This window comes from Dermacentor andersoni, chromosome 3 (genome assembly GCF_023375885.2).
Source record: "Dermacentor andersoni chromosome 3, qqDerAnde1_hic_scaffold, whole genome shotgun sequence".
In the NCBI taxonomy this organism is placed as follows: Eukaryota; Metazoa; Arthropoda; class Arachnida; order Ixodida; family Ixodidae; genus Dermacentor; species Dermacentor andersoni.
The window spans coordinates 201,232,591-201,257,403 of NC_092816.1; the positions used below are offsets into that span (position 1 = coordinate 201,232,591).

General features: G+C 46.7%; 1 protein-coding gene across 1 annotated transcript in view; it reads left to right on the plus strand.

Annotated features, from left to right (window-relative positions):
- Window positions 1–3,503: 3,503 nt before the first annotated feature.
- Window positions 3,504–24,813, plus strand: part of LOC126524365 (ATP-binding cassette sub-family C member 3-like) — a 91,940-nt gene continuing 70,630 nt past the window's right edge. Inside the window, exons 1-2 of the mRNA XM_050172695.3 lie at window positions 3,504–3,599; window positions 3,869–4,042. Of these exons, the coding sequence (XP_050028652.3) occupies window positions 3,513–3,599; window positions 3,869–4,042 (261 nt within the window). The 5' untranslated portion in view covers window positions 3,504–3,512. The remainder of the gene's footprint in view (window positions 3,600–3,868; window positions 4,043–24,813) is intronic.

Here is a 24,813-nt window from a genome sequence, read left to right on the forward strand (position 1 = left end):
GTCATCTCACCGATAATGTTACTCCAGCGTTGTTACCCTATGGGTGTCATGCAATCGTCATTTGTCGTTGTGGTGGTTACATCGTAGTAATATTCTCTTAATGATTCCAGTGCCGTCATGCCATTGTCATCCTGCTTTATCATTTCATTGTTATCGTAGTTATTGTTATCGGACAGGCCGCCATTGGAATATGAACCTGGCAACGTTTAACGCAAGAACATTATCTAGTGAGGCGAGTCTAGCAGTGCTATTGGAAGAATTAGAGGGCAGTAAATGGGATATAATAGGGCTCAGTGAAGTTAGGAGGCCAAAAGAAGCATATACAGTGTTAAGAAGCGGGCACGTCCTGTGCTACCGGGGCTTAGCGGAGAGACGAGAACTAGGAGTCGGATTCCTGATTAATAAGAGTATAGCTGGTAACATACAGGAATTCTATAGCATTAACGAGAGGGTGGCATGTCTTGTTGTGAAACTTAATAAGAGGTACAAAATGAAGGTTGTACAGGTCTACGCCCCTACATCCAGTCATGATGACCAGGAAGTCGAAAGCTTCTATGAAGACGTGGAATCGGCGATGGGTAGAGTGAAAACAAAATACACTATACTGATGGGCGATTTCAATGCCAAGGTAGGCAAGAAGCATGCTGGAGACAAGGCAGTGGGGGAATATGGCATAGGCACTAGGAATAGCAGGGGAGAGTTATTAGTAGAGTTTGCAGAACAGAATAATATGCGGATAATGAATACCTTCTTCCGCAAGCGGTATAGCCGAAAGTGGACATGGAGGAGCCCGAACGGCGAGACTAGAAATGAAATAGATTTCATACTCTGCGCTAACCCTGGCATCATACAAGATGTGGACGTGCTCGGTAAGGTGCGCTGCAGTGACCACAGGATGGTAAGAACTCGGATTAGCCTAGACCTGAGGAGGGAACGGAAGAAACTGGTACATAAGAAGCCGATCAATGAGTTAGCGCTAAGAGGGAAAATAGAGGAATTCCAGATCAAGCTACAGAACAGGTATTCGGCTTTAAGTCACGAAGAGGACCTTAGTGTTGAAGCAATGAACGACAATCTTGTGGGCATCATTAAGGAGTGTGCAATAGAAGTCGGTGGTAACTCCGTTAGACAGGATACCAGTAAGCTATCGCAGGAGACGAAAGATCTGATCAAGAAACGCCAATGTATGAAAGCCTCTAACCCTACAGCTAGAATAGAACTGGCAGAACTTTCGAAGTTAATCAACAAGCGTAAGACAGCTGACATAAGGAAGCATAACATGGATAGAATTGAACAAGCTCTCAGGAACGGAGGAAGCCTAAAAGCAGTGAAGAAGAAACTAGGAATTGGCAAGAATCAGATGTATGCGTTAAGAGACAAAGCCGGCAATATCATTACTAATATGGATGAGATAGTTCAAGTGGCTGAGGAGTTCTATAGAGATTTATACAGTACGAGTGGCACCCACGATGATAATGGAAGAGAGAATAATCTAGAGGAATTCGATATCCCAGAAGTAACGCCGGAAGAAGTAAAGAAAGCCTTGGGAGCTATGCAAAGGGGGAAGGCAGCTGGGGAGGATCAGGTAACAGCAGATTTGCTGAAGGATGGTGGGCAGATTGTCCTAGAAAAACTGGCCACCCTGTATACACAATGCCTCAAGACCTCGAGCGTACCGGAATCTTGGAAGAACGCTAACATAATCCTAATCCATAAGAAAGGCGACGCCAAAGACTTGAAAAATTATAGACCGATCAGCTTACTGTCTGTTGCCTACAAAGTATTTACTAAGGTAATTGCAAATAGAATCCGGAACACCTTAGACTTCCGTCAACCAAAGGACCAGGCAGGATTCCGTAAAGGCTTCTCAACAATAGATCATATTCACACTATCAATCAGGTGATAGAGAAATGTGCGGAATATAACCAACCATTATATATTGCTTTCATTGATTACGAGAAAGCGTTTGATTCAGTCGAAACCTCAGCAGTCATGGAGGCATTGCGGAATCAGGGTGTAGACGAGCCGTATGTAAAAATACTGAAAGATATCTATAGCGGTTCCACAGCCACTGTACTCCTCCATAAAGAAAGCAACAAAATCCCAATAAAGAAAGGCGTCAGGCAGGGAGATACGATCTCTCCAATGCTATTCACAGCGTGTTTACAGGAGGTATTCAGAGACCTGGATTGGGAAGAATTGGGGATAAGAGTAAATGGAGAATACCTTAGTAACTTGCGCTTCGCTGATGATATTGCTTTGCTTAGTAACTCAGGGGACCAACTGCAATGCATGCTCACTGATCTGGAGAGGCAGAGCAGAAGGGTGGGACTAAAAATGAATCTGCAGAAAACTAAAGTAATGTTTAACAGTCTTGGAAGGGAACAGCAGTTTACGATAGGTAGCGAGGCACTGGAAGTGGTAAGAGAATACATCTACTTAGGACAGTTAGTGACTGCTGATCCAGATCATGAGAGTGAAATAATCAGAAGAATAAGAATGGGCTGGGGTGCGTTTGGCAGGCATTCGCAGATCATGAACAGCAGGTTGCCATTATCCCTCAAGAGAAAAGTGTATAACAGCTGTGTCTTACCAGTACTCACGTACGGGGCAGAAACCTGGAGGCTTACGAAAAGGGTTCTACTTAAATTGAGGATGACGCAACGAGCTATGGAAAGAAGAATGATAGGTGTAACGTTAAGGGATAAGAAAAGAGCAGATTGGGTGAGGGAACAAACGCGCGTTAATGACATCTTAGTTGAAATCAAGAAAAAGAAATGGGCATGGGCAGGACATGTAATGAGGAGGGAAGATAACCGATGGTCATTAAGGGTTACCGACTGGATTCCGAGGGAAGGGAAGCGTAGCAGGGGGCGACAGAAAGTTAGGTGGGCAGATGAGATTAGGAAGTTTGGAGGATCAACATGGCCACAATTAGTACATGACCGGGGTAGTTGGAGGAGTATGGGAGAGGCCTTTGCCCTGCAGTGGGCGTAATCAGGCTGATGATGATGATGATGATGATGTTATCGTAGTTTAGTCATCATGCCTTCATCTTCATGACGTAGCAGTTGTTGCATGGACATAACATATTCTTCATCATGCGTACTGTGTGCATGATAGAACGAAACATGTCCATGTTGATCTAGGCGGTTCGCAGTGAAAATTGCGTCGTGTGGTCTCTATTTGCGAGTTATCATTAGGCAGCCTAAGTCTTCTTCAAAAACACCAATGAAAGTTTCGCTTAAACCTATTCTCACAGCGACTGCAGGCTTTTTCTACATCTGGATAACGTTCCGACTATTTAGGGATTAATATTGCAAACTTTCTAACACGTATGCTTATTTACAGTGATGTTCACATTAAAATCGGCATCTTTACTCAAGCCTGCCCTGAAAATATTTTTGTTATCGTTTCGTTTCTACCAGTCTTCGGACTTTCTATCACTGTAATTTGTCATGACAGGAATGTCGCCTAATAGTATAATATGTCGCAGGTGCCGCTGGCGCTGATGTCATTGTGCGTGATGATGTTCACAACGCTCCAAATGATGGTGTCATTCGAACGCTGCTTGGAGTATACAGAACTAGATCCCGAGGTAACATGCTTTCTTATCAATATATATATATATATATATATATATATATATATATATATATATATATATATATATGACTTGCAACCTTCGTACTTATAGTGTGGCTCTGATCGCAGATGCTATTTTGTAAAAACCTCTGCATTCGCTATGGTACCGGGTGATGGAAGCTGGAACTTTTTTTTGATACTACTCTTTGTACTCGTAGCCGCCTAGGTTTCGTTAAAACGAGGAGCATTTCTTCCCTTATTCATTTCTATTCTTACTTCCAGGCCGAAAACGCCACAACGCCTGAAAACTCTGAGGATATGGTTGGCTCAAATATCTCTGATGCGTGGCCGTCACGTGGAAAGCTTGAGTTCCAGGTCTACTCAGGATCCTACAGAGTCGGTGTATCTCCTAATGTGCTAAACAACATCACATTTGCCGTGAATCCTATGGAAAAGGTAAGCTATGGCCAAATGCCACTGCGCGGGAAGGACCAGTCAATTTAATTTCTAAATAGGCTTAAACTAGCATACAGCTTCACCTTCATTCTTCATGCTTCTTGGCGGGAAAGGCCGAATATTTCGGTAAAGCATAAATTGAAGCAAGGCATTCTTATTTTTACTTTTTTTTTTGCACTGCAACCACAGAACAAACTTGGTCGATTTCAACTCGCGGCGTTCATGGTACTCTCGCGTATTTCTTCAACCTATATGAACAAAAAGTCGCGAAACCTTGTCAACTTGCTCACGTTTAATCGTTGCTCACCGGTCCTTACTTATACGCGGTCAGCTAGCGCCAGTGGGACACTAACAAATTCTGCGAAGTCACTGACTAATTGACCGATTTTATTCTCAATTGTATGCTCGTGGAGAAATCAGTGTACGGCAGTCGCGACGCACACGTCGCGTCTCTTTTTTTTATCAGTCTTCAGTTCACAGTGAGGCATGTTGCTAAGCACTATGGGGTTCGGTCTGTACTTGGGAGGGAGGCCTATTCTTGTAATATCTTATTTAAGATTTGATGTTTTAGTTTACTCTCCCTTTTAAGAAATATATTCACATGTGTACTTGTTCATCTTTCTCGGGTGACCGCTTTTCACCGTTTAACAAATGTTGAACCTTATGGCTCAGCGCAGGACGCACCGGCGTGTGTCGGACGTTTCTTGAATGGTATTGATGGTTCTATCCATTGTTTATTGTCAGTGAACCTTGCGTAATCTGATTGAATGCATGACGCAAATTGTGTACTATGTTCTGGAAGGTACGCGTGCACCAGTGATTAATCTGGAACCTTCGACGGCTCACGCATAGAAGCCGACGCGCTTGGCCCCGCTGATCAGATTTCGGCTATCGCCGACTGTGCTCGCCGCAATCGTTGTGCTTGAAGGTTACTTGTTTTTCTGTGCAAAGGTTGCCCAATAAAGAGTCAGTTTCTTGATCCACAGTATTTCTACTGTATTCTTCATCATCGCTACAACGTAAAATCAGGTGGACGTGCTTTTGCGTTCAATACCGAACGCCCCCGCAAAGAGGTGATCCAAGGACGAACCCCAAAGACAACACCAGCGTTGTCCTGGACAATGTAGGAAGCCGTGGGCTACAAAACCTGCCCCGGGTGCACCAGGTGGGGGCGGGGGGATTCTGTGTGTATCCACCTAATAGACATGTCCATTACGTCTTTTGCTGAAGTTGTTATTGACTGGGCTGGGGCACGTGCCAGAAGGAGACCGGCACTCGAGCCAATCAGCAGTTCACCAGCAGGCGAAATGAGCATGTCTACTTGGTGAATACTTATAAAGAGCGCCTGGATTTTCGTGCCTAGTCAAAAACCACAATAGCAGCTCCAGCTTTCACCCATTGTCCTATAACTACCTGGGAGCCATCAAATTCCGCGGAGCATCAGCGGACGACCTGAAGACCTGGCTTTAGACATTCAAAAGAGTGTATACCTAGAAGTGGAATGATGAGGAAAAGGTGCGTTACGCGTATACTTTACTGGACGAAGCCGTCAGTCCTCGCTAACGATCTGGGACCTATTCTGCAGCGAGTTGCTAAAGACACTCGCAACCATCGCCAGAAGTGAAAGGGCCAACCAACTACTGCAAGCACAAGTTCACTTGCCCAATGAAAACATCACCATTTCTATGGAAGAAACGATCCGACCTTTCTGCCACGCCGAGCCGCATATGCCTGAAAAAAAAATTGGGTTCCTCATGTGGGGCGTAAAGCAGTAACTTTTCGCTGGACTCATCCGCAACTCGGCGAAGACCGTAGCTGAGTTTTTGACAGATGCGACAACGATTCAGAACACGCTGGAAATGCGCACTAGGCAATGTAGCCGCCAACGCTCACGTCGCAGTGCGAAATCAGAGTGCCGGGCTGCGACAACCTCCCAGGTACCATTGGGGCCAGTGTGCGCGAATAAATGAGCCAGATGCTCCCTTCATCGCAACGCGAGCTTGCCTCGGTCCCTGGCATCGTCAAGAATGAAATTCGACGGTTACTGGAAGTTTTCCAAGTGCAGTTCGAATTGCCACCTCCCGTGCCGGTTGCGATGACCTACGCCGCGGTCGCCTGTCGTCAATATCAACCTCCACGCCATCGCTTGGGCCCCGTAACGCCACGATTTCCACCGTGGTTGGGGTCTACAAGTCCGCTTTCCATCTGAACTTATAGACCATGGTGACGTGAAATTGTTGCATTTTGAAGCTCCACATTTCTATGTGCCCTAAATCAAGTTTACCAGCCAGCACAATGCGTGATGATCGCTCACAACTTTGAAGGGCCTACCATATAGGTAAGGATAAAACTTTGCTTTAGCCCAAATGATGGCAAGGCATTATTTTTCTGTCGCAGAATAATAGGCTTCCACTTTCGGTTACAAGTGGCCAGCGTGTCTATTACCCTTTCATGCACGTATTTTCTTCGGTCTAGCACAGCACCGAGGCCTATGATGCTTGCCTCAGTATGAATTTCCCTATTGGCGTTTTTGTCAAAGTTCCCGAGTAATGATGGTAACTGCAGGCGTCGTTCAAGCATGGTTCACGGAAGGAAACCGATGACGACCCTCAACGCTATGCTACCAACGTAGCCGAGGAGGACAACCTCCATGTCGCGGCCTGTCTCCTGCGCTCGGAAAAAGCTCGGGAGCGCGCCAGCCTGTGCATCAAGAGCCTGCAGAGGACCGACGGCCGGCACTACGACCTCCGACGACGCCACGTGGAGTACCAGCCTGGCAACCGTGTTTGGCTTTGGACACCAATGTACCGACGAGGACTTAATGAAAATCCTTTATGCCACTATTTCAAACCCTGCCAGATCATCCAACGCATTGGCGCACTGGACTATGAGATTTTTTGCTATGAGGACTATGACATTTTTTGCTATGAGACTATGAGGACTATTTGAAGAGGACTATTTGAAGAGAATTTTGAAGAGAAGACGACGAAGTGTCTTCTTGACAGAACGCTTGTTTCTGTGCTCTCTGCATTTTTGGTGAACTCTTTGCCTTTCGGGGTGCCTTACCTCCCCGTCTTGCGACCATGGACGCGGAGCATGCCACAGGCCCTCCTGGCCAGAAGTCATCACGGCTGTCAACCGCAAGGAAGCGAGTTGGCTCCCCCAGCGACACCGAGGACACCGAGCTGTACTCTATGTCGGAAGACGACTCATCCGACGACGGCTTCATACCCGTCCGGAGTAAGAGGGCGAAGAGAAAGATCGCCAACACAGCGCCGTCACCTCCTGCGAGCACTACGACTATGAAGTCAAGGCCTGCGCGCTGGCCACACGTCATCATCTTTATGCCGGAAGAACCGTCAAGCAACCTACGGTTGCTGAACAGGCAAGCCCTATCCATTTTTCTGGAACGTGCGGTGCCGGATCAAATTAAAGACATCAGAATAAACCCACGCAAGAATATACTCGCCATAGACGTGTACAACGCGAGTGCGCTTGGAACACTTCAAGAAATCACGGAGCTTGGCGGAATCAAAATGCGCCCCTTCATCCCGATCGACGACACATCGATAGCCGGTGTAATTTACGACATTGACATTGCCATTCCCAATGAAGATTTACCTAGCCTCATCAAGCCGGCAAACGAGGGCACGATCATTACGCAAGTGCGCCGTCTTGGGAATACGCGCTGCGTAAAAGTAATCTTCAAGGGGGATTGCATACCCTCCCACGTTAAAGTCGGACATTTTCGACATCCAGTTCGACCATTCATCCAGAAGCCGCTTCAATGCCATCAGTGCTTCAGGCTAGGACACGTAAAGGGCGTGTGTCCGAACTCGCTTCTGTGTCCCCGTTGCGCTGAACCTCATGCAGAAGTGACCTGCGGTGCCACAGTTCTGAAGTGCGCCAACTGTAGCGGCCCTCACGCAGCCTCGTCGAAAGACTGCCCCCGCATCAAGAGGGAGCGCGCGGTTCTGAAGCAAATGGCCAGAGACAATTCGGCCCACAGGGAGGCAGCCGAAGTAGTCCGGCGTCGGCGTCGACGTCGGCACCGTCGTAAGTCTTCAAAGAAGGCGCATGAGCGAAGCGATAGTACCCGCTCCACTACGGTACCACTTAGTCGCGACGCGATAGGGCCCACCACTTCCACGAGGGCATCAGATAAGACTCTTTCTTTAGAGGAATGGCCTACGCTACCGAGCCGCTCCCTTGCTAAGGAACCTCAGAAGGTCACGGCGCCACCGGAGCCTTCTCCGGCCATTGATGATTCACCTAAAACAGATCAAGTCATCTCGGTGCTACGTTCCCTCATGGAGGCCATCCGAACGATTTTAGTTGAGATGGGGACACCGTCTGCTCGAAGCGCACTTAAAGTGCTGGACGCCTTAAGCCCAGTGCTTGAATCCCTCAACTAGAAAGATGGCTACCCATACCCCATCCTTCCGAAAAGAAGTCAAGGCAGCGTCCGTCATGCAGTGGAACGCCAGAGGGCTAAAATCACGAATTTCAGATTTCCGTCAGTATGTGTACACCAATGTGTTTCCACTCATCGTCATTTGTGAGCCCAACTTGTCGAAACCAATCAGACTGTCAGGGTACGAATGTTTCATGCCATCAACAAATAGTGCATGCAGCAAAATCATCATTTTTGTTCGTCGGGAACTCACCTATGTTTTGCAACCGATTGCGCCCCACGACGACAATCAGTATATATGCGTCACAGTTAAAAAGAACAAACTCTTGTTTACTCTCATAGGCGTGTATATATCGCCTTCCAACAATTTCGACACTAAAAGATTAGCGGATATCTTGAGTGTTTGCCCCGCTCCATGGGTCATCATAGGAGATTTCAATGCACACCATCCAGCATGGGGAAGTACAAAGACAAATGCAAGAGGACGAAGATTATCAAGCATCGCCTACAACTATGGCCTTACTCTCTTGAACGATGGTAGCCCCACCTTTCTTCGAGGCGTGACATACGGCAGCTGCCTCGACCTTGCTTTTGTCTCCAACTCTCTCGCCAGATATGTGAAGTGGTTTCCAGATATTGAGACCCATGGGAGTGATCACATTCCCACCTATCTGAACATCAAAGGCTTGATGTCTAGATCTGGCCCACGGAATACCATTCGGACGATTCAATGGGCCAACTTCAAATCTGATATGGAAGATGCCTGCAGCGAGGGCCTGCCCTCTGGGTTAGAACAAACAATTAAAAATACGATGCGGAACGCCACTCGCATACTGACGATCTCTCACACGCGAAACGACTTCGACATAGAATTAGAGCGACTTCGCGCACTTCGTCGCCGGGCGGAACGTCGATATCGGCGTACAAGATCAATCCATGACCTTAGGGCAGCCAGGAGGATACAAAAGAAGATTCAGCGTCGAATGAATAGATTAGCGTCGGAACGTTGGGCAACGTTTTGCCAAACACTCGACCCCCGCAAGCCGCTGTCTCACATTTGGAAAACGGTGCAAGGTCTGCGTTGCCTTCCGGAACAGCGTTTTCCATTCAAGGCACTCGCGCTTTTCCAAGGGCGGCAAGACATCGATGTCGCAGAAGACTTTTGTGTGCGAATGGCAGACCAAGCGACACGCCCAGATCCTCCAGCCCGAGATGATGTCCCCCATTCCCGAGATTGCCGCATGGACCTTCCTTTTACAATGGAGGAGCTCGAGGCGGCACTAGCTCTCTGCAGGCGCTCATCATCTCCGGGTCCAGATGGTATATCATACCGAGCCTTGTGCTATCTCGGAGAATCCGCACGGACAGCACTATTGAGTCTCTACAACAACTCATGGCAGGAGGGAAATGTTCCTGACGAATGGAAAGTGAGCCGCCTGGTGCCAATATTGAAGCAGGGCAAATCCCCACTAGAGCTCAGCTCTTACCGCCCGATAGCGTTGGCCAGCTGTGTAGGAAAGATAATGGAACGGATGATCCTTGGCCGCCTGGAATGGTACCTTGAACACTACAAGATTTATCCGAGTTCCATGGCTGGTTTCCGACGTGACCGCTCTTCCATCGACAATGTAGTTGATCTCGTTTCATATGTCCAGCACGAAAGGTCCCGTAAACGTTTATCTGCAGCTTTATTCTTAGATGTGAAAGGGGCATACGATAACGTATTGCATGAGGCTATTCTCGACGCTCTTGTGACGGTTGGCCTAGGTGGCCGAGTATTTTTATGGATTGCAAGTTACCTATCTGCAAGATCATTCTATGTATTAACTGACGATGGCCCAACTACGCGACGCTATACCAGCAAGGGCGTTCCTCAAGGCGGTGCTCTCAGCCCGACGCTATTCAACCTCGCTCTTATTGGGCTTGCTGAACACTTGCCAACTACCACCAAAATTTCAGTATACGCAGACGACATCTGTCTCTGGACTTCGGCAGTCACACGTCCTCAGATACGTGCACGGCTTCAGAGAGCGGCTACTTTGACAGCGAGCTACTTGTGTGAACAAGGTCTCAGCATATCGCCAGAAAAATGCGCCCTAGTGGCGTTTACTCGCAAACCAATGACGCCTTATGTCATCTCAATCAACGGGCGGACCATTTCCTATGTCAGAACCTACAGATTTCTAGGCGTAATTATCGACCGAGACCTCTGTTGGAGCCCGCACGTGGCTTACATGAAACGACGCCTAACAGCAACCTCCCAGTTGTTTAAATACCTGACAGGAAAGACGTGGGGGATGTCAGTAGACGCAATGCTGAGACTCTACAGAGCTCTCTTTCTCGGTTTTTTAAGATACCGTCTACCTGTACTGAACAACACCTGCAAGACAAATATTCGTGTTCTGCAAGCAGCGCAAGCTCAAGCACTCAGAGTTTGTCTTGGTTTGCCGAGATGCACGTCAACTGAGGCAACTATTGCGATTGCTCGGGACCATCCAATGCAGACTCACATCACGGTGGAAACCCTGAGAACGCATATCAGACATTTGGCACGGGCCCCCTATCACCACCTTGCAACACTACCTTCAGACAGGCACCAAGCATCATTCTCAAAAACTATTGTCAAGTACAACGACAAACTTCCCTCGGGCTTCACCGCTGCATCTAAACCATCGATGCCCCCTTGGTGCCTTGTCAGCCCCACAGTCCATCTCAACGTGCCAGGAATCGGGAAAAAGTCTGAGCTGTCGTCGCCTGTGCTGAAACAACTGTCTCTGCTTCTTCTGCACGAGAGGCACGCAGACAGTGCACATATTTATACTGACGGTTCCACAAACATCCAGTGTTCGTCCGGTGCTGCAGTCGTCCCAGAAAGAGGTATTACCATCAGCTTTAGGACTGACCACCCAACGACATCTACATCTGCGGAACTAGCTGCTCTTCGAGCTGCACTTTGTTTTGTCAATCGGGAACCACCTCGACAATGGTCAATTTTCAGCGACTCAAAGGCAGCCCTACAATCTGTACTATCAGCTCTGCGTCGCGGGCCATCTGAACAGCTCGTATTCGATATTAGATGTCTACTTCATACATCACATGAGAAAGGACATGGCGTGACGTTTCAGTGGCTGCCAAGTCACTGCGGCGTCATCGGAAATGAAGACGCCGATAAAGCCGCTCGGACAGCTCTTGAAGACACACAGGAAGAGGCCATACCACTTTCACGTTCCGACGCAGCCAGCAGACTTCAAGTGCTTGCACAGGAGATCACGCTCTCTCTATGGTGCACACCAAGCAGCCAGACCAACCGCAGCGATCATCAACACGACCTGCCCTCCTTGATGCATCTCTGTATGCCAACCGGACTCCGCCGAAGTGAGGCCACCCTGCTTTATCGCTTATGGCTAGGGGTGGCCTTCACGAAATCTTACTCGTTTCGCATTGGAATGGCCGACAACGCTCTCTGCAATGCCTGTCTTTGCGAGGAGACGCTGGAACACATTCTGTGCGACTGTCCTGAATATAATGTTCAGAGACAGTCCATGGCGTCCGTTCTAGCGCACCTTGACAGTAGACCATTGTCAGTTGCAACCATTTTCACATATCGCCGACTGAAGACATCGCAGCTGAAGGCGACGAAGGGACTACTTCGGTTTATGAAGGATACGGGCTTGGACAAGCGACTGTGACAGTGATGTCACGTACCACACAAGAGTGACAGACTGTAACCAACGATGTGTGTGCCGTGTTATGTGCCCTCTATCTCTTCTCCCCATATTTCATCCCCCCCATCCCCCTCCCATGTGTAGGGTAGCAAACCGGTTAGGCAAAACTGGTTAACCTCCCTGCCTTCCTTCTCCACTTTTTCCTTCCTTCCTTCCTTCCATGAGGACTATTTTGCTATCGCAGTGGCACCGCTCACGACCTGAAATAGACCATGCTGTGCGCCTTAAGCCGTTATACTAGCGCCACCGACCTTTAGGACTTTGTTTTTTTGTTGCTTTGTTACTTTCTCTTTACTGAGTGTACTTTTATTTCTCGCTCTCGTGTTATCTTTGTAGCAATGGGACTATCCTTTTTAAGAGGAAGGCAATGACATGTGTACTTGTTTATCTTCCTCGAGTGACTGCTTTTGACCGGTTAACAAATGTTAAACGTAATCGCTTAGCTAAGGACGCGCCTACATGTATCAGAAGTTTCTCGAATGTTACCGATGGTTCTGTCCATTGTGTGTTGTCACTCAACCTTGTGTAATCTGACTGCATGCGCAATGCGAATTGTGTACTATTTTATAAAAGACACGCGGGCATCATCAATTAGCCTGGATCTTTCAGCGAACCATACATAAAAGCCGACGTGCTTGACCCGCTGATCACTTTTCGAGAATCGCCGAGTGTGCTCGCCGCTATCGTTGTACTTGACTGTTACTTGATTTTCTTGCCATAGGTATGCCCAATGAAGTGTTCGTGTCATAATTCAGTTTTGGTATTGTATTCTTCATCGTCACTACAACGTCGCAATATATATTGGCCCCACACTAAGCGAATACATAGATGCTCTGGCGACATTCTATCTTTATTATTGTGATAACGATTATATGGGCACTCCAGGTGCGTTTCTGCTGTCGCCGTGATGTTCCGCATAAAGTCCAAGGGCGATAAAATCGTTGCCGCCACCGTATGCCGTGTGTGCGAATGAACGCATGCCAGGGCGAGCCGGCCATCGTGGCTCCATCAGGTGTACGAGCGAAGAAGGTGCGCCGGAAGAGCCGTGTGTCGGGTCGCGCGCGAGGCACGGGGTGAGGCAAGGGAGGGGGATCTTTTTCTCCGACGGCTGCTGCTTACGGCGCGACTCTGCGGGTGCTGTATCTTGAAAGTAGAGTCTACTAGAATACGGTTGAGTGGGACAGGCGGCTAGGGCGGTACAAGCTTTGCAGTGAGGTGCGCGGCGATGAAAAAGACTGTGGCGAAGCTTCGATCGAAGGTGATTGGGCCGCATCAAGGCTGCGCCGTTGGAAACTTCCGATGATACTTCTCGTAAAGGTCATTCGTACTACTTCGAAGGCTGGTATATGTGTTCAGGCTTCTGAAACGGTGTTTATAATTGTACATGAGATGTATTTATGCCTTGGGAGTGAATGCCTTTCTTTCTCTTCTTTATTTCTTTTTTTTTTTAATGCCACGCGGTGATTGCGCGTGCATTGCGGCCGCAGTGTCGCCTTTCACTATACTACGTTAGTGTACGGTTCCTTTCGGAGAACAAGTATTTTTCTTGATCTTCAAGCAGCTCGTATCTTTCGTGTGTATTTTGCGCATATAGTTTTCCATCAGTAGGTTTTGCAAAATTAGACGGAAAAACAAGTGTAAGCTTCCTGCTTGCCGCTTCAAAGAAATAAGCCATATTTGCCCCATCCGGCGCCCTGTACTCAGATTTACGGAAAGTATTCTTATAGAAAAATAAGAAGTAAGCTACAGTGCAACATTCCATACAATGTTTCGTCTTCCTCGCGTAACAGAATGCGTGGTAGTTGGTACGGTCTCTTTTATTGCGGTCGGACCTCGGATGCCGAAAAGAGTTTCAGGTTACCATTATGTATGCTAATCCTTGGCCCGTAAGCCGTGCGAACATTTTTGTCCAGTCCATGCTTAACAAGGGAAAAAGAAGGCGGGGCAGTAGCCTAATTACTGGCTACATTGTGGATATGGCGTGGCGCTGCTAAACTCGATCTCACGGGTACAAACCATGTCGTGGAATTCGATTGGAATGAAATGAAAACACCCGTGTACTTCTCTTTAGGTGCATGTTAAATAACCACAGTTGGGGTGGAACTGAACAGGGTGCCTCGTAATCACATCGTCAGATGTGAAACGCCAGAATTTATTAACATATAAAAATAGAAGGTAGTTGCGTCCTTCGGCTTTTTTCTAGGGGTGTAAACGAAAGAAATTGAGATGCGCGAGTCTGATTTCTGAGAAAAACATGTCACGCTTATTTTATATTTCATAGCTAAATGTAATGCTGTCCCCAACTGTACGTCCGCTCAACTAAGGACCTTCTGTATTATAAACGGCTGCTTTCATTTATGCTGTGCACCATGATAAGGAAAATAATGAAGCAGTTAATGGAACAGCACGCCTCACATACATGTAGAAGTATTTGTAGATCTGCTGTGTTCGTTGAAGATAAGTGTGGTACCTATTGCGCACCCAGTTTTAACGGGTTGCAGACATGGTGAGACTGTCAAAACATGTTTTCCTTGCCTGAATCAGGTTTGCAGATTTACTGGCTGCGAACTTGTTCAGCAAAACATATTACCACCCGTGCGTTAATTCTCTCACGAACTGGTGCACATCTGTGCAACAGCCACGACTCTCCAGCAGTACAATCATTTGGAATAAGAGTATTCACATGCATCGGCCCCTCATCTTCGAGACTTCAAAAGGGCTCTTATGAGTTGCATTCAAACGGAAACAACTATTCGATCATTTTACAGCGTAGCTGTCTTAGGCTGGTTCCCAGCGTTTCCTGATATGCGTAGGCAAAAACAATGGCGGCGTCTGTATAGATAAATTAGCTTAAGCGTAAGGCAAAATCGCATCACCGTATGTGTCCCAGCCGCTTTGAGGCCAGATGTGTCAAAACCGGTGATGGATGATGGCTTGGTGCATTGTGATCTACGCAAATAATGACATCGCAGTCATGGCACCCTATATCTTACCGACGACGAGCGACAGCCTTGCCGTGGAATGTGCCGACGAGCGCGCCGCACAGAAAGGGGATGGAATCGTTCTCCCCACCATATAAGTTCATCCCGGAACGTCGAAGAGGGACCCTGAAGGTTTTATGGTAGACACATTTTGGTTAATCCTCCCGGTGGACTCCATTCCCATCGTCATTGTGGGTGACTTCAACGTCGATGTGTCTCGTCCCGACGAAAAATGGTTCGTGGCGTTTCTCTTGGAAATGTTCCGCCTTCAATGCTACACAAAGACCAATGTATCCCCAACGCGCCATCGGTCGTGCGTCAACCTACATACCATTCGCTAAGAACATCTCCAGTCTCGTCACAGACTCCATGGCCGTGTATCACAGCGACGATAAAGTCATAATTACTGTGGTCACGAGATAAACGAAAATACAAATAAACACAACAACGCATATTTCTGTTTTATTGTTTTGTTGCTCTATTTTCTTTTCTTTATAGTTATATGCAGCTCCCATGGTCACCCACCTTCAAACGGTGGAATGGCTCTCAATATTTATTAGTGAATTCTGCAGTCGAATGCGATCTGAATAGCAAATACCATTCGATTAGACTATATGTTTTTACATTATTTAGCCTACTGGCACGTTGAACGAAATTGCCAGACAAGCCGCGCAGATGACATTGGTAAAGACTTGCCGGACCCCTCATTAAGTCTCAGCACATAGGCAATATATTTTCCCGAACACTGCTGTTCATATGAGCGTCCAATAACGGCATTGATTCCGTTCTCTGAAAGTGGATTGGTTCACCTGGGGCTGGTGCAGCTTTTAAACAAAACACGCTTATTCCGGCCGAAAATTTCACTTTTCAGATCAGTCCACTGTAGAATATTTGATAATTTTTTGCTTACATACTTGTAATGGGGATATATGTCTATGTACCCTTACATTTACTTACAAGTGCACTGATCATCTGCATTTCGTTGTGCCACGCAGTTAATAAACCTGATTTCTTTCATTATAATAATGTTTTCTTTCATCATTGACCCTGATCAATATTCCACCAACAAGAAGCATGCGCAAAATGAAAAGATATGAATGAAAATTTCTTAGGTAGCTTGATTTGCAGATACGCGGCTTCCGTGGCAAAAAAATACGTGTTACTTTTAGAAAGCACTGCTAAAAATAGCAGTTTCTTTGCTAAAACTACATGTGCAACCAGACGACTAGAGTAGCGGGCGCGCCAAAGCAAGTAAAATTATAAAAAGAATTACTGCACAAGCTATCTGCAAGAAAAACTGGGCGTCTGGCGGCGTACGCCAGCGTCCGCGCTACGAACGCGCGCTCGCCAGCAGACGATGCACTTGGCAACGACAGCAAAATTGTAGACGTAATGTTGTATGAGCCATGCCTCAAATATGTATACGTAGCAAAAAGGTGACAATAGAAATTCGCTGTTGAAATAAAGTACTATTATAGGAGCGTACGCGCACAATCGGCCTCAGCGACCACTACGAAATTACGGTGGATATGCCATCTCTGTCCCAATCCACTTCGCTCGCAGCACCCTCGCACAATTTTTCCACACGCGGCGCCTCAGCGGGAGTGCGTCCTTTGGTCTACTCCCCCATGGTCTGGTACACTCTACTTGAAAGCGATCTGCGACTTGGCCAGAGTGAGCACCCGCGCTGACCACAAGCGGTCGGCGATGTTTGGAGTTTGCGCGTAGTGCCGGTAGCTTCGTATGCGCTGTGCTTTCGACGTTTCGTTACGGTTGAAGCGAGAGGTGCGCGAAGGTTAGTTCAATCACTGCTGCTTCCGCGCATCCTCACTCCAGCGTTTCGATAGCGAGTTTCCGAGTTCATCGAGCGTGATGCGTTTATGTTTACATGCCCACGTGGCACCGCGCTTGTTAGTTTAGTTAAAACGCCTTGGCGGGTTAGTTGGTTTGAATCCATGATAGAATGTATGCGCGTCAGATCGAGGACGTAGAAAGAAACAGACACACAGAGACCGACACGCAGCATAGGGCGACGAGGGCACTGTTGCAGTTTTTAAAGGCAACAGAATTGGACAAGCGGCTGTAGCCTGAACAGATGTTTCTAGTGCTGGAAGTGCTACTGTGCTGAGCAGTAACAGTATGCGGCGACAGTGACCGAATATGATTTTATGTCTATGCTTCTTTCTTTATCTCTACTTCGTTGTCACTTCACCTCCCCCTCCCCTCTTTCCCCAGCATAGGGTAGCAAACCGGATCTTCCTCTCTGGGTAACCTCCCTGCCTTTCCCTTTTCCTCTATCTCTCTCTCTCTACACACACAGAGCTACACACAGAGACAGCGATGTATGTGTCTGTTTCTTTCTACGTCCTCGTTCAGTCGTGCTTACACATTATGTAATTGTTAATTTAGTTAGTAAGTTAATGTTTACTATCTTATACGGCTGATAAAATTGCTTTCTTTACTTTGTATAGCTATCTACAAATTTGTTGTCTCAATCGGTGCTTCGCTTATAGGGTGAAACTACGACTTTTTCACTAATGCGAAAGCTGGGTTTTCATGCTATGCTGAGCGTTGAGTATGTGTGGCTACGGCAGGGTGGCTGGTTTATTTGGGATTCAGCTAGTTTATGCTAATGAGACGTTATGGAATTGCCTGCATTCCCTGAACAGGAAAGGATGGAGACCGTATTTGGTGTGAGCTATCGGTGTGCATGATATGATTCGTGGAGAAGGGTCTCTTAGAATTAACTCAAAATTCATTGCGAAACCGAAACCCACAATCCTTATTTGTGAATGCTAGCGCTGCACCGAATTTCTTAGGTTAAACCCCATTATCCTTTGCGATATGCAGAGGAGACAAAAAAATTGAAACAGGAAGAATAATACTATTGTTGGCGGAAGTACTTTGAACAACAAGTGACAATCACAATCAACGTCTACTTTAGTGTCAATGAAAACACGTAAGTACAAATCGTACGGAAGATGGCAATGGAGAACAGATCGTAAATTTATAGGTAGACACCGACGCAATGCTGGTCTTGATGCCATGCAATGTTTTTGCCAAGTAGCTGGTTACAAAGCGTCGTTTAATTTTTTTTTATTTACAGAATACTTCCGGCCGACATGTGGCCCTGGCAGGAGTGGATTTGTTTAGGCAGTATTGATAAGAAATAAAAATATTCTAAGGAGAGGACAAATAATACACAAATAAATGTCATATAGAAAACGATCGATGTACAGTGCAAGGTGTTCTGTGAAATGAAGTCAATTAGAATTTTTGTCGAAAAAAATAAGAATGAAGAAAGACTTGCAAAAAGGATCCCCATATCAAGCTGAATGCAGCGAGGATAGGCAACATCCTTTTTGACGTGCCCGCTAGGATGCGTTAAAGCACACCATATGCACATACTTTTACTAAAAATATAGTTTTTCTATGGCACATGGTACATTGTTGTACAGAGATACATCAACTGGCAGATAGTTCCATTCATTGATAGCTCTTGCAAAAAAGGAAAAAAAGCGCAGCTAATGCGCGTGAAAATAGGGGTTCTATTGCCGGATTGATGATTCCTGGTAGGTCTGGCTGACAGAGGTTGGAGATCAGTTCAATCATCAACTCGTAACTCAAGCTTCCAGAGCCGCAAAAGCAATTTTGGGTGTGCTAGCTTTATTCGTAATTCCAGGCTGCCAATGTTATTTTGATTCAATAAATAAATGGGAATCATAACGTGTCCAGCAATTAAATATGAAGCGGACGGCAAGTCTCTTTATGTGTTCTAGTTTGTTAATCTTTATTTTCCGGTTCCGAAAGGTTACCGCATAAACCAACACGTTTGCGTATGGCGAAAAAATTGTATGTGATGTTCGAGCGCATGTATGAAGCCTGGAGTGTAGAAGGACGGAACCTCCACAGCGGACTTCGCTCGTCAGAATGGAAACAGAAGCACAGAGCACAATGTTCACTGGTTTGTTGTACATATTCATCCCAGCTGCTGTTCAAATCGGTCTAGGTGAACCTGTCATTTGTCTATAAAGATTGTTATTGCTGCTTAGCGATACTTTGCAAGTATGGACCACAGCACCCAGATGCGCATTTCCGCCTCAAAGCATTTGATTAGCACAAACTTCTTGTGCTCGATTACACACATGATGTGCATGACGACGAAGGAATCACGACAATGGAACGACCGCGACGTCTTGAAGGTAGAAACATGAATATGCAAAGAGAAAATGAAATTATCAGGGCATGACGCTAATGGCATGTCGACACTGGAATCACTACGACAAAATGACTGCGATGGAACCGCTATCACGGCATGATGACGACTGCTTGACAGTCATAGACTAACGACTTTGCAGCGTCGATGTCGGTGAACTGACGCAGGCGAGACAAACATGGAGTGACAACGGTAGAGTAGTGACGACGTTGTGATGATAACCGCGAGAAGGTCATCAAATGACGGCACAGTAGTAAAGACGTTGCTATGACAAAGAGTCTGTGATGGTGACAGAGTGCCGATCACGCGATGACGGTAGTAATGTGGCGACACTGATATTGCGACAATGGGTTGGCAACGCTGCCGGGAGGACAACGGCATGACAATGGCTGTGTAATGGCGACGGTATGAAGTCAACGTGATGCCCATGCTAAGACGACGCCATCATGACGACGACTGCGGGATAAAAACCGATCTAGAATGACAACGACGGCATGACGACGATGGCCGAACGATAAAGGTTTGATGAGGACGGGATTATGACCATGGAACTATAGCTAGGAAATGACGACTATGGAATGAGTACGAAAGCATGACGACGACCCAGAGTCCACGATGCGGTGATGACAATGACGCGACAGTCTTAGAATGATGACGACCACCTAATTCTGACGAAAGCATGACAACGGGACGAAGATGGTGGCGTGATGACGACGATCTGACTGAGTGAAAACGGCGTAGAGATGACGATGATATGACAACGAATGAATGATCACAACGGCATGAAGACGATATATTAACGATGGCATGGCGACCAACCCGTTTTAGTGTTGCCACACACGTCTGCGCTCCTGTGCACCACTTGCCGCTGCGGGCTGCATTGACTCGATCTATATTCAGTGTTTGCGCTGTGTAAGATGCAGCTCAGTTGTGATGCTAAACGTCCAGCACCGTGGGCCGCCTCAGGTCGCATGATATAGAATGTTCGATACCGCCGACAATGGTATGACGATGCTGCTTCAGCGAGAGAAGTAAGACGACGATGGCTTAAAGACGACTGGATGACGACCATGGGTTGACAATCCTACAGTGACTACAGCCCCGTTTACATGAATGCGACAATGGCGCATCGAATTTCCAAGCGCATTTCAAAAATGTGATGCGACGCTGTTTACATGTAGCACATTAACTCTCGCGAGAACGTAGTGCCGAATGACGTAGTGTAGAATGGTTACGTATAAGGAAAGTGCAGCCGACTTCTGGTGTAATTGGTTTCTGGTAGTGGGCCTAATGCACATTGGTGGCTTAGGGCTGAGAAATAGTTTCGCATAGAGCACGCGGCGGCGAGGGAAGTTGCCGTGGGGGACGCCATTTTGCTTCTGCCACGGGCGTTGCTGTCTCGTAGCTTCACCAGCGCGGCGGTCCCGCAGCTAATTCTTTCCCACAATTCCTAATGCGACGATCCTGCGTTTACATGCTCCGCGAGAGTCGACTCGCGCCCGTATATCTACCCTCGACTGGCGCATTAGTGCGATGCACCTTCCTACCGCATTACCGCTAAACGCGGCTTATGATAGGATGACGAAGACGGCGTGACGACAGTGGGATTCCGACACAAGCTAGATAATTATGGTATGGTGACAGTGGAGCGACAACGTTAGCGTGAGGACAACGTGATTCCGTCGCCGGAAATTAGTAAAACGATGGTGTTACGACGACAATGATGTGACAAAGGCAACTATGAATTTGGGATGACAATGGCGCCACGGCGATAAATGCGTGATGAGAGTGGGATGACGAATACGAAATCACTTCAAGAAATGTCGACGATACAGTGACCCCGACAGTTATGATGGCTACCTTGGTATGACTGCGGGACAACAATGACACGTTCAGAGTGGAGTGATGACGTTGGACCGATAGCAACAACATGACTACGACAGCTCGAACATAGCGGCTGGATGGCGACGATGCGATACGAGAGCAACAGATGGAAATCGGCGAAAAGATGACGATGACATCGCAGCGAAAAATGATCACAACGGCATAAAGACGATGAAATGACGACTGAATGACGACGACAACATGACAGCGACGACGATTTGTTGTTGTAGCTCACAGGTGTGCTCGCCTGCACAACTTGCTGCCACGGGCCGCCTTATTTCACACTATGTCTGGTGTTGGCGCTACGTCTGGTGCGAGATTAGTGCGCCTAAAATGACACTATATCCGGCGTCGGCTCGCGATATGTCCGGTTCCGTGGACCTCGTTACTTCGTGCTATATACGGTGTTGCTTTGCACTATGTCCGTAACCGGCCAATCGGTTCACCTGAGGCTACTTTTATCGGGCCCCTTTACCTAGGTCTGGTGCCTGGATCAGGCTAATTTACTCCACTCTATACTCTGTGTTTGGTTGTATTGCGTGTGATATTGTGGGCCGCCCTAATTGGCATTATAATGGGTATTTATTTGCGCTGTATAAGGTACCGGTCTATTGCGAACGACTGCAGACAGTGGCCAGCAGCGATGACCATGGAACGACAACGATGTCGTGTCGACATTACTTTTCTTATCAGTTACGTATTCGGCAAGACAGGAGCCAGCAGCAGTACTGCGGGAAGGTCGATGGAAGGCGGGTAAAAAAACCCTTGCTTTAAAACAAAAATTGAACCCCCTGAACATTCCTCTGCATATAAAGGAACTAAAAGAAACTACCGCCGTCAGGGCGATGCTGCTCCTGATTGCACCGTAAACAGGTATTGACGCACAATAATTCCCAGAGCTGCACGTAAACAATGTTTTTTCTCCAACGGCGCACCTGCATGTGTGAGGCCAGTGCCGTGTACTGCGCTGCAGCATCATTTCTTCCGCAAGAATGGCTATCTCTTGCACTGTTATCTAATGTCACGTATCGCGAATGCAATTGTGATGACTATTTTAACGTGAGAAATATTGAGGCGAGACTAAAAAAATAGCGACAACATAAAATCAGTCAGAAGGAAACACTGCAAAAGAAAGAGCAAGATGTATCGAATGTAAGATAGGCAGGGTAATTTCCTCTGCAATTTCAATGATATAGTAAATTGCTGTATTGGACTTCTATACATACGCATACAGCATCTCGAGCAGTCATGCAACCTCCATTAGAGGTTATGATGAAAAAGATACAGAAGTTCCATATGTAGCAAGTGAGGAGGTTAGAATGGCATTGCAACTTATGTTGCAGGCAAAAGTGGCAAGAGAAGGTGATACAACAGATTATTTCAAACCAAAGGGAGTATTAAACTTGAAAAGCTTACAGCACAATGCGCAATGCCTACGACTTGCGGTGCATCAAAGAGTTAGATAGAGAGAGAGACCATTTATTAGGATGAAGAGGAACCGCCTTCAACAGGCCCTGGGCGTGGGTGGAGTCCTCAGTTCAGTAACCTATGAGCCGCGGCTGCGCGGAGCGCTCTCACGACCGGATCGAGCTGGTCCTGGGAGTTGACGCTAGGCAGCGAGGTTTCCCACTGTTGTGTTGAAGAATTCCAACATTTCACTAAGCTCATTAAAAGCTATATCTGCGAGAATTAAAGAATTATAAGCCCTTTAGCGTGTTTCCAATATTGTGCAAAATAATCGCCAAGGTAATTTTCAATATAGTCAGGGGGACAATTTACTTCAATGAACAAAGACTGGCTTCAGAAATGGGTATCCTACAGTGGCTCACTTCCATGTCATGGTAGCTAGCCGGTATACTTACACTGGCTAAGATCCTGTCTTTCCTTCCCTTCTTTTTTATTCTCTTTCTCTCCATGTCGCAAAACAGATAATTGAGAAATCTGCCGAAGAAAATCAACCTTTTTATATGGCTTTCCTAGATTACGAAGAAACATTTGATCTAATAAGATATGAGCAGTCGTGCAGTTATACTGTAATCGAAAAGTACAATCATGCTGGAAAAAACCTCACACACCGATTAAAAAAAATATCCATAAGGATTCCACAGCTACACTACACCTCTACAGCAAATGTAGAAAACCACCCAAAAGGGTCACGCAAGCATGTTTAACAATGCTATTCAGTGAATGCTTAGAAGTATTCAAGCTATTGTACTGAGAAGAACTCGGAGTGAGAGTCAGCAGCGATTAGCTAAGCAACTTACGTGTTTCTGATGAAATTGTGATGTTCAGCAACGCAGGGGGACGAATTTAGAAAAATTATGAAGCTTAGTGGTGAAAGTCTAAATTTAGAGTTCAAGATTATTATGCAGAAGACAAATGCGATGGATGTTTTATACCCTGGAAAGACAAAAAGAATTTATAATCTGCAGTCAACCTCAAGAATTTGTGGAAGCTTGAGTACGTGAATTGCTCACAGACGGATCTGGTCCTCGGAGGAAAATTTACAAAAGAATAAAAATAGGTTGCAGCATATTCATGGATGGGTGCGTGACCATACGAGGCGGTCCATTAGCACCAGGCTGTAAGGGAACTCCTTTTACAATATACAAGAAATTAGGTGAATATCGGGCAACAGTACAGCATGACATATTTGTACACGATAACCTTAGACCGAATTGAATACAAAAATGTTAGCAAAATAACTAATCACAAAGTAATTAAGTAACTTTAAATACGTATGAATTACGTGGAAACCGCGCAAAAGAAACGACACAAGAAAGAGGGATAGGAGGCGCGCTATTACCAACAATAGCGTTTATTTTTGCTATCACAAATATTGCGCATACCAGGAGAGGGAGGGGGATAAGATATGCGCATGCGTCCTACGCCATCCAGGACTGGCATTTTTTCATTTGCGAGGATAATTACTGTCCGTGTCGGTTAATGCAACTGATAGTGAAGAAAAACATGCAGGCGCTATGGAATGCGTGACGAACGCCTCATATATTTCCCGAGCACAGGCATCGCGATAGTTGCGGGCCATACGACTCTGGTAGAAGTCAGGTATGCATCCACAGTGGGCACCGTGGAGCGTCAAATCGCTGCCAGTCTTGGCTCCAAGTTTAGTTGCATGTTCACGCAAGCGGTCGTTTATGCAGCGGCTGGTCTGCAGGATGTAGACGCCACCATTCGACGTAGGCACCTTGCACACCATTTCTGCCTTGAAGGGTACGAAGCGAGTGGCGTATTCTTTTTCCGCAGGTGGGTTTCTTTAAGCTTGAGGCATTCAGTCGCCTGCAAATGGAACCGAGTTTAACGGGGGCCTAGTATGCAACTCTACTCGCTCCCCCAAAAGAGGTTTCTTCACCCTGTGGGAGGCGCCGTGCGTCTAGAGCATAACGGCCACTTTTGCCCGGTTGATCTCTGGCAGGGCGTTCTTTTGACAATCAGGACTGCCGTAAAATTACTTCTACCAGCCCTGAATGAATTGCACTGTACTTCTCCTGATGGTTCACAACGTTGCTTTCATCAATAGCTGCAGGTTGAGT